Source organism: Quercus lobata, chromosome 5, assembly GCF_001633185.2.
Source record: "Quercus lobata isolate SW786 chromosome 5, ValleyOak3.0 Primary Assembly, whole genome shotgun sequence".
NCBI classification, from domain to species: Eukaryota; Viridiplantae; Streptophyta; class Magnoliopsida; order Fagales; family Fagaceae; genus Quercus; species Quercus lobata.
This window is the reverse complement of record NC_044908.1, coordinates 19,598,805-19,608,423: the sequence shown is the minus strand read 5'-3', so window position 1 is coordinate 19,608,423 and position 9,619 is coordinate 19,598,805. Positions and strand designations below refer to the sequence as shown.

The window sequence follows — 9,619 nt, the reverse complement described above, 5'->3', positions numbered from 1 at the left end:
CAAACCTAACCCGCGACGGAAAAGAAAGGGAGCTAAAGAGAAATAAATCCAGAAAAGAAAAAACGTGAGTTAATAGAGGTAGGGAACTTACATAAAAAGAGAATTACGCTTCGGATGGGCTATATGTGCTTGAGATAGACTTGAATTTGGGCGGAAGTTCGGATGAACCCTGGATACACGCACTAAAACTCTTAAGTATAAAACTGGAGAGACGGATCCATCTCCAAAAAATCTTTTATACTTTCTAGGGTAAAACTGCACGCCCTTTTTCCCGCCCAAAGAGGCCAGGAGATCACCACCGTTCGATTCCCATCACACCGTTGAACGTGGGAAGCACCAAGCCGCCCGTATTAAATGAGGCCACGTTTCGCCTTCCAACGGCTCTAGGAACGTGCCTTGGGCAGGTGAAAAACCTCGGGAAACGCTAGATGACAAGGATTGATAGGCATTGGCAGATCCATGATGTCATCAAAACCCTCCTATCCGTCCGAGGGGACGGATAGCAGGATTTTGAGGGGCTATTGTGGGTCCGAGAGTTCTGCAGTCCGGCCCAAACTCTATCTGGGCCCAGGGCCCGTGCCGAGGAGGTACCTTGCCGAAGACGAATGCTCAGTGGCCGAGGTAGCAAGGGGAACGGCTGAGAACTTACCCTGTCCTCGGCATTCAATAGCTTCAACAGGAAGACCAACATCCAGGTGTAGGCAATCCCCAAACAGCCCCCTCAAGGGGATGTGAACGGAATGGGGCCCATAGGGAAGCAGGGTGTGAACTCGGACCAAGGAAAGTGCGTCCCACCCCCTTCAGTAAATGTACCTGCCAATACCCAGAGCTGGTTAATGAGAAAAGACGTTTGGGCGGTGCAAACGTCGATCCATGCAACTAATAGAAAGTTAGACGGGACAGTTGATGGGATGGACACAGGAGCAAGCTCCTGCCTGACCTATAAGTGGAGGGTCAGGATCAGCCAAGACGGACTATATAATAAAAAGGAAGGTGCACCGATTGGGGGGTTGGGAAAAATGGCCAGAAACCAGAGCCTCCCAGCCCACCTCCAGGAGAAAGACTCCAGGGGTGTAGGAAAGCTTAAGTTCGTACGAACACCGCGAAAAACCCACCGCCTATCGAACAAGGCCTAGCCTTCCAAACCCACGCTCTACAAATGATATTGTTAGGGGCCTTTTCACGTGCGAACCCGACACTGTTACGGTCCGCCACGAATCGCGTCCTTACAGGTAAAATCTCTGATAGTTGAATAAGAGATTAAGGGTTCAATTCCCGCCTACACCAAAAACCGACCGGTATCTTGGTCTGATGATAAAAGAACTATCATTAGGAGCAGATGCCATATGTTGAAACTCTAAAAAAAAAAAAAAAAAAAAAAAAAAAAAAAAATTCTGATACTATCTGCACATTCCCATATTTGAATTGTGCTATATGTAAATGTTTGTCCATGTGTTGCTTCCCTATGACACCATTTGTATACAGCTGGAGTATTAGTAAATTTAAATTAATTCATCAAACACTTTCTCAAACGAGCCCTAAGGGCGCTTAAGCAAGGTTAAAGGGTAGTCAAAGTGCCATTCGAGAAATAGAGTTCCTAAAATGATAAATGGTTGTCTTGGTGGAGCTCACTCAAATGGGGTTTTTAGTTTGCTCCACCAAGACAATTGTAAAAAATAGGTTTTCTACATAATTTGACCAAAAAAAAAAAAAAAAGAAGGAAAAAAAAAAAAAGAGAGCGTTTTGAGCTCCACATGGCTTGAAAAAGCCAAGGCAATGTTTTGGATGGCTTTAGTGGGCTTGTATGATTAAAAGTGGTATTTTAATTGTGTTTTTTCAAGGAAATATATTTATTATGTATAAATAGTGTTTCATATTTATTAAATTAAAAAAGAATAAGTACTTTTAATAATTTCTGAAAGCACAAACATACTTTGAGAGAATGATACACAATTAAAGAGAAACTCACAAGATTCTCTAAGATTGCTACTTGTAGAGTCCAAGATTAGTTGTACAGCCTATAGCAAACTCAATCGAATGGGGTATTATCTTAAAGTTAGCAAATTTATTCGTGCCTCTAAACATATTTCATTTCTTACATTGTTTCTATTGGTTTTTCCCAAAAATTACCACTAACACTCTCTCGACTCTCTCTCTCGTTTGCAAAGTCTAGATGAATGCCTAATAGCAAGCACGTTTTTCCAAAACCAATTCTAAAAGAAAATTGTATTATTGTCCTTCATTCACGTGTTTTTGTCTGTATAATTAAGATATATAGGCTGCAAGGATAAGTGACTTTAATATGACCCACATCCAAAAGGAGGGAGTAAGAAATTTGACCTAGGAGGATAGGGCATAATTCACTCGACACTTTATGTTGTCTTGGACATTAGGGGCATGATTTAATGTCGAGTCACTCGAGTGTCCTACCGTCCTTTCTCCGTTCCTACACTTCCTCATCATTGAACACTAGTTGACCATGCCCTCAATTAAGGTTTGAGATAGAAATATAATGTTGCATATTTCCTTTTAGGAACAATTTGTTTAATTTTTTGTTAAATTTGTTTATTTGCGTTTTAAAAATATGTTTGTATTTCAAAAAAGTAATAATTTTTATTTTAAATAAAGGCTATATTTAAAAATTAAAACGTAAAAAATTAGATTATAAACTAGTCTTAAACACACATATATTTTGTATTTTCTTTCTAAACTTCACAAGACTCTTTAAAAAAAAAAAAAAAACAGAAAGTTAGGCAAGCATTTCGATTTTCGTGGGATCTCACAATCTTTTCGCCAGCCCAAAAGGGAGGAAGAGTTAGAGCTCACTGGCAGCTAACATTAGTAGCATATATAATATGAATAATATAATTGAAAAAAAAAAATTATAATTGTTTTGATGCAAGATTGGGGTCCATGAGGGTATCCACTATCGAATATCGACCATGTTTGGAACATAATTTTCTTGATCATAACAATTTAAGCCAGAACCTAGAGCAGTTCAAAAGTTTTAATTCCCAACCAAGCATTAGTTAAGCTGCTTTCCCTTCATTTTTTTTTTTTTTTTGACAAATTATTAAGACCATAGGTACAATTTTTTTTTTATGAACTGCAAATCTTTATTAAGAGAAAAAGATTACAAAACAGAGTGACGGACAGCTCAAACTAATTCAAAAAATTTTAAGCATGGTTTTACATCCCAATAAGTTGGTTTTTAGCACTTAGCATTTTATTTCCTAAATCATATATAGTCCAACATTCAAGTAATATAGTACATTGGATCGGGTAGCTTGAAAGTCCGATTGCCAGTTGGAGTACCCATGAGATCGCTCCACTGGTCACCAATGTTCCCAATGATTCTGTACCCATTTTTCTCAAGCTTCTTCCTCTCAGTCGATTTGTACTCCACAGCTGTTTTTCCTTTATAAGATGAGGCCCTGCAACCAAAAATGTCACTTTCATATGTAAGAAGCAAAACTGAACAACCTAATTCACAGACTTCATAAAAAAAAAAAAAATGTAATACTAGTGTGATCAACTTAACTTATACTAAGTTTGAAGTTTGATTACGAGTTTTGTAACTTAGTGATATTGTCTGGTTCTTCTAATTAATAGAACTTGATTTCGAATCTTATCCCCTCCATTTTTGAAGAGTAAAGAAAAGCTTTTACCAAGTTTGGTCTAACGTAATTGTAAGGCACATCAAAATCTAGTCTTTACTTTTTAGTATCATTAGCTTACTTGAGTGTGATTAATTAAATTTTACTAAGTTTGAAGTTTAATTACGAGTCTTATAATTTAGTGATATTGTCCAATTCTTCTATTTAATAGAACTTGATTTTGAATCTCAACAGTCATCCCTTCCATTTTTTATGAGTAAAGAAAAGCTTTTAGCAAGATTGTTCTAACATAATTGTAATTTTAAGGCGCATCAAAATCTAGTATATACTATTTAGTATCATTAGCTTACTTGAGTATGAGCTTCTCCCAAGTGTGGAATCCAACATGATTTAGATTATTTGTTGTGACAGTTCTTTGTTCTTCTGATCTTCCTGTTAGGAATACAACCTTAATCCCAAGAGATAGCAGTGTTTTGTACAACTTCATACTCTCCGGCAATGCTGGTGCTTTGGCTGTAATGACCCATTGGTTGAATAACGTAGAATTATATGGCTGGACCCTGAAAATTCAATACGATTAGTTTCTGGCAATGAATGTGACATCCAAAACTATGAACAAGAACAACATCAACTATATTGCTTAATACTACCAAGAAAGATTTTGTTTTTTTGTTTTTAAATAATAAAAAAAGAACAAGAAAGTGCTTTAAAGTTAAAAACTTAAAATTAATATAGCATAATGTCCTTACGAATTTTTGTTTTATATATATTTTTTGGGAGAAGATAATGATGAATTGAGAATTTGTAGAATAACTAAAAGGATGGCTTTGTAAATGGATGTTAACACTTCAACTACCTCCATAAAACTAGCTATAAAAATTTGTCACTCGGTCCCATGCCAGAGCTGAAGAGGTGCTCTTAGACTCTTAGTTGTGTGGTGTATATTATTGTGATAATCAATAATAGTCATCACATGTATTCTTAAAAAAATAAAGAAAATTTCCCCATGCATGTATCCGCTACTACTGACAAGTAAAGCTTGTAATCTACTTTCTTACAGAGAGGAAAGAGGTATCTTTTACAAGGTCTAAAGTCTTCAAAGTCACATCAAATAAGTTTGATGAAAGTAACACTATAATGTAACTAAGACTATAGACAAGAAGTGCAAGTGCAAGTGCAAGTGCAAGTGCCCAAAAATGCGGATAAAAAAGTGACAAAATTAGTGGAGACCGATGAGATGGATATTGATAATTTTTAGGGTAAATTCCATTCACACTCGGTTTAGGTTAACTAGTTTGGTTCTTAAATCTAATTTGGTTTCTAAGATTTTTCGAAACTAACTAATTTGGTCTCTAAAGTCAATTTAGTCCCTTAAACAATTGAGAAAAGCAATAACTAACCGTATAGGGGCTAAGTTGGTTTAAAGGACCAAATTGACTAGTTTTAAAAAATCTTGGATTTAGTTGACATTAGCCCAAAGCTGAGGGTATGTTAATGGAATTTACCCTAATTTTTATTAGGAAATGAGGGGTAGATAATTTCAAGGATATTATGTATTATTGTGTCATATTATTTAAAATTTGACACAAAGTCTACCGTAAAATGGTTGAAATGAACAAGATTTGAAATAGAGAGGATCTAGTTCTTAAAATCACATATTCAAAATACTTCAATTCCTATACCAGTTGTAAAGAGCCATATAACTACATGACATAACTTACTTTCGCTTATTAGGAGAACTAGGATTCAAATCTGCTCTCCCCATTGTCATACTGAATTATCAAAAAAATCACTAATCCTACCAATTAACCTCATAATTGGTAATATTTTCCCCTTTTAAAGAAAAAGATATTGGGGATAGGATGTAATTGGGAGCTAGGAATAATTGCCCCCCCTTTGGCCCCATCTAAATCTGCTCGTAAAAGCTAGCAAGTACATGCTGCATTATTGGCTGGCTGCACTCATATTTTACGGTTCTGCGATTATAACCAGCCAAAATGCTGGCAACAATCAGCGAAAAAGCACTGTTAGTTGAAAAATAAATGAAAGAAAGCAAAAGCACTCAAAGAAAAAGAAAACACTAATCGTGCAGCTGAAAATGGTTATACTATGGACTGCATTTCATGCACACTAGTTGATGCCTGTAAGCTATAGCTAGTAAGAAAAAAAGAGCAAGAGAAATAAAGATTCGATCTAAACTTGTAAAACTATGTAAAACCTTTTGTATTTGTATAAAATGAGAAGAGCTAAACAATAACATTGCTATATCGATATATTTTATTCACATACATTATAGTATGCCTTTGATTATTTTCAAATACGTAATTACCTTTTAAAGTCTAATATCATTGTTGTAATCCATCTATTAGAAATCAAGAAATGTGTGTTCCTTTGTTTGTCAGTGTATATGTGTTAGTTTACTCAATAGGTATTTAATAAAATCATAACCATTTTTGTTTGACTACGTACCCAAATCCATGCTCAGCATAGTAAGGTAGATTAGAGAGTGTAGTCTCATCTATGTCAAAGACCCACAAATCCTTGCCATCTCCCTTGAGTTTGAGGCTCTGAGCATAGACAATAGCCTGATTAGTAACCACTTTGGAGTCTTCTCTGTACTGGTAGCCTAGCATGTAGTGACCTACATACCCTTCACACTCTTTTGGAACCGTAGTCCAGCCAATGATATTGCGAGTTTCGACCCCGAGTCGCCAACTTAGGCATGATAATCCAGGAACTTTGTTACCGGATTGTGGCCTGAGAAGGTGAATATGGTAAGATAGACCTAGGTCTGATCCTTGGGACGATGATACCACAACTGTGGCAAGAAAGAAGAGTAGCAACATTCTCATCTTGCTAGCTATATGTATATAATTTCTATAAGAAACTTTGCTACACATATGAAGTAGTACCCATCTGCTTCCTTTAAATAGGCTTTATCTTGATCAACAACCTCGTGCTTTTGGGTTTATTTTATTTCAACCAAAAAAAAAAAAAAACCATTTTTTTTATTAAATTACCATGGTTCCCTTGGTCATGGTGGACCAGTATGTTTAACCCTGTACCCCTTCTAGGTGCAACAACGATGTAATGTGACATGAAGAAGGAACTGTGGCCACTGAGTGGTAACTTTGACATTTCATGGTACCCATACATCCTTCAAAAGTGAAGATGTCTTGAAATTTTCATGTCATTTTGCCCTCATTTTTCTGAGGAATCAATCCAGAGTGTGACTTAAATTAGTCTCTCACATAATGAACAATATCAGCTAAAAATTTTCCATCTCACAATTATTGATACGATTTCTTGTGATTGAACTAATGTTATTTTCATTGAAGTTTATCGTTGATATCATTTTTATTGTGAAATAATCACAACAAAGAATGTTATTCGTTTTATATATATATATAGAATGTGGTTGCTAGAAAGCATCTCTTTCTTCTTAAAAAAGAAAAGAAAAAAGAAAGCATCTCTTGAATTTAGATATGTGCTTGGTCTGTGTGAAAACTGTAAATTTATCTAAGCACATAAATTGGACTTTAGCTATATGACACACATTTAATGGTTTACAATATATTTGCTTTTTTTTACTTAAAAGTTTTCTATGGATACCCGAAGCATGTTTGGCCATATTTGTTGTTGTTTTTGTCAAGTTGTTGTTGTTGTTGTTATTAGCCAATCTTGCATTGTCTAAGGCTAGAAATCATTCTCACGTGTACTTTGCACTATATTTCGATTGTGTTTTTGGAAAAATAATGTGACGAATCAATGTGTAACCCATAAAGAAATAAACAGAGTGAAACCCAATCACAATTCACAAACTACAGTTCTGTTCTGTTATAGGTCGTAGAAAGGACATCATATTCATTGGACAAGCGCAAGAAATGGAATTTCAACAAACGTATGCAATGGGACATTAACAAAAGCCTGCAATTACAACCTCAATTTTATAAATTCCAGGGAATTCAAATTCACATTTTTCCTAGCTTTCCCTTGTAAATCCAATTTCTTTGAAAATGAAGTGATAGATACAGAATAAGCACTTATTATATTAGGTAGCTGAGCTGTAGTCTGTTGACTTGTAGATTCTCTTTAGAGACAGATCGTCTAGAAGGTATAAAAAGATAATATTTTTTTTTGACGAGTAATATCCACGGAACATGTGGAAATTTAAAATATACAAATTGGAAAACGTTGGTTTCCAAGATTCGTATAAAAGAAAAGGAAAAAAGAAAAAAAGAAGGCTTTACGAAATGACTGTACATATTCTCCACGCTAGTCCTGTCATTTCTATAGATCCACATAGAAAAACCATTTCATCATGGTTGAAATTGAATGTCGCAAGTTGGTACTTGGTAGCACTTCCCTAATGGAATGTATCCAATTATCAATAACAGTCAAATTTGATGATCCTTGCAATAGATGGTTATTTGATAGTTGCTAATTTGCTATGTCGGCAACAAAAGCACACATTTGGGTTGATACCATTGCATTGAGTAATGTTTAACTTCAAGAGGCTAGCTTAGTGGTTCATAAGGCCTCATGATATTCATGAGATCTTGGATTTGAAACCTCTTGCCAGCATCTTAGTACCACTTCTATGAGATTCATTCCTGTAATAACTCGGTGCGTGTGGGATGGGAGGACTACATACATTCGAGAGAATAGTCAGATACTTGAAGAGATTTAGACATCCTTGTTTGTTAACAAAAAAAAGAAGTAATGTTTGAGATTTTTTTTTTAATTAAATAAAACAATTTAATAAAATGAAAAACTGTAAATTGATATAACATGACTTTTACTGACACTCTGTTTGGAAGGAGAGAATGGAATAGAAAGGATTGGTATGGAAAAAAATATTCATTCCATTCCCTTATTTGAGAATCTTAATTGAGAAAATAAAAAGATTGTTCCCTTATTTGAGAGTTGAAGTAGGAGAAAATGAAATAAATAGGAATTAAATTTGAGTAATGATAGAGATACAAACTTTTTAACAAATTGCTGATGTAGTGAGTAGTTATTGGTAAATAAAAAAGTGATGTTAGTAGTTGTAAGGTTGAATTTAATCAACCATCTTGTTGGCTTTATTCCATGTCAAATTTGCTTGTATTTCAGCAATTAGTAACCCTGTATTTAGGTGAGATTATTTTAAGGGTAGTGAGTGAGATAGTGTGATGAAATGCTCAAGAGTGTGCAAGAAAACAGAGACTCGTGACTGGATCTCGCGGGTGACTCGCAGCTGCAAGCCGCCAGAAGATGTACACGTGCCAGGCATGCCAGAAGTTGAAGCGTCATGCTAGCTGGAGCACTACAGGACAAAATAGGACAATTGGCCATTCTGTTATCTCGCGGTTGAATCTCACGACTCAGTCAAGCCGCGAGCCAGCCCTGTTTTGAAAAACCTGACTCTTCACATTCCATTCTCACCCCAGTATAAATACCCCTTATACCCACGAAAGAAAGAGGGCTTCTAGAGAGAATTTTGAGAGAGAAACCCTAGAGTAAAATAAGATTGATTCATCCACAATCTTCACATAAGAAACTCTTCAAATTCCTCAACTCTCTTCCTCTCCATTGTTAAACCCTTGAGAGGCCTTTTACCAAAACCTTTTCTCACCATATCCATTACTATGAGAGGGTTGTTTGGTGTTCTGGGAAGCAGTTAGGAAGGAACCAATCTACATTGGTTGATGCTCTGGTCAAGTAGCGGAATCCGGGAAGTTAGAAAAGAAATAGGTTCGGCGCAACCTCGTTGGAGAAAGAAGCTTGCAGGGCTTAGGTACACTAAGTAGATTAAGCTTGGAGGGTCTATTGCTGTTCATGTATCCCAACTACATTTTCTAGTGGATTACTTACCTCTTGGAGGGCGGCGGAGAGGTTTTACGCCGAGAGCTTCGGTTTATTCTTCGATAACACATTGTGTGTTGTCCTTGTGTTTGCATCTTCCTTCCCTTAATCTTTGCCTTTTATTTTCTGTTGTGGATGTGATTTTAATTGGCCTA

At 35.9% G+C, this 9,619-nt stretch overlaps 1 protein-coding gene across 1 annotated transcript; it reads right to left on the bottom strand.

Annotated features, from left to right (window-relative positions):
• Nucleotides 1-3,101: 3,101 nt before the first annotated feature.
• On the bottom strand, nucleotides 3,102-6,523 carry LOC115992219 (acid phosphatase 1-like). The gene is made up of 3 exons (XM_031116314.1): nucleotides 6,087-6,523; nucleotides 3,968-4,177; nucleotides 3,102-3,434 (listed from the first exon to the last, which is right to left on the bottom strand). Exons 1-3 carry the CDS (start codon nucleotides 6,515-6,517, stop codon nucleotides 3,257-3,259), a joined length of 819 nt encoding a protein of 272 aa, XP_030972174.1. The 5' UTR covers nucleotides 6,518-6,523; the 3' UTR covers nucleotides 3,102-3,256.
• Nucleotides 6,524-9,619: the final 3,096 nt, after the last annotated feature.

Bases quoted from the DNA above. Each gene is read 5' to 3' on its own strand.
- LOC115992219 (XM_031116314.1), bottom strand. From the start codon at position 6,517: ATGTGTAGCAAAGTTTCTTATAGAAATTATATACATATAGCTAGCAAG. The intron at 4,178-6,086 runs GTACGTAGTCAA...TTGAATTTTCAG, and splicing joins TATGCTGAGCATGGATTTGG to GGTCCAGCCATATAATTCTA. The intron at 3,435-3,967 runs GTAAGCTAATGA...TTTTGGTTGCAG, and splicing joins TGGGAGAAGCTCATACTCAA to GGCCTCATCTTATAAAGGAA.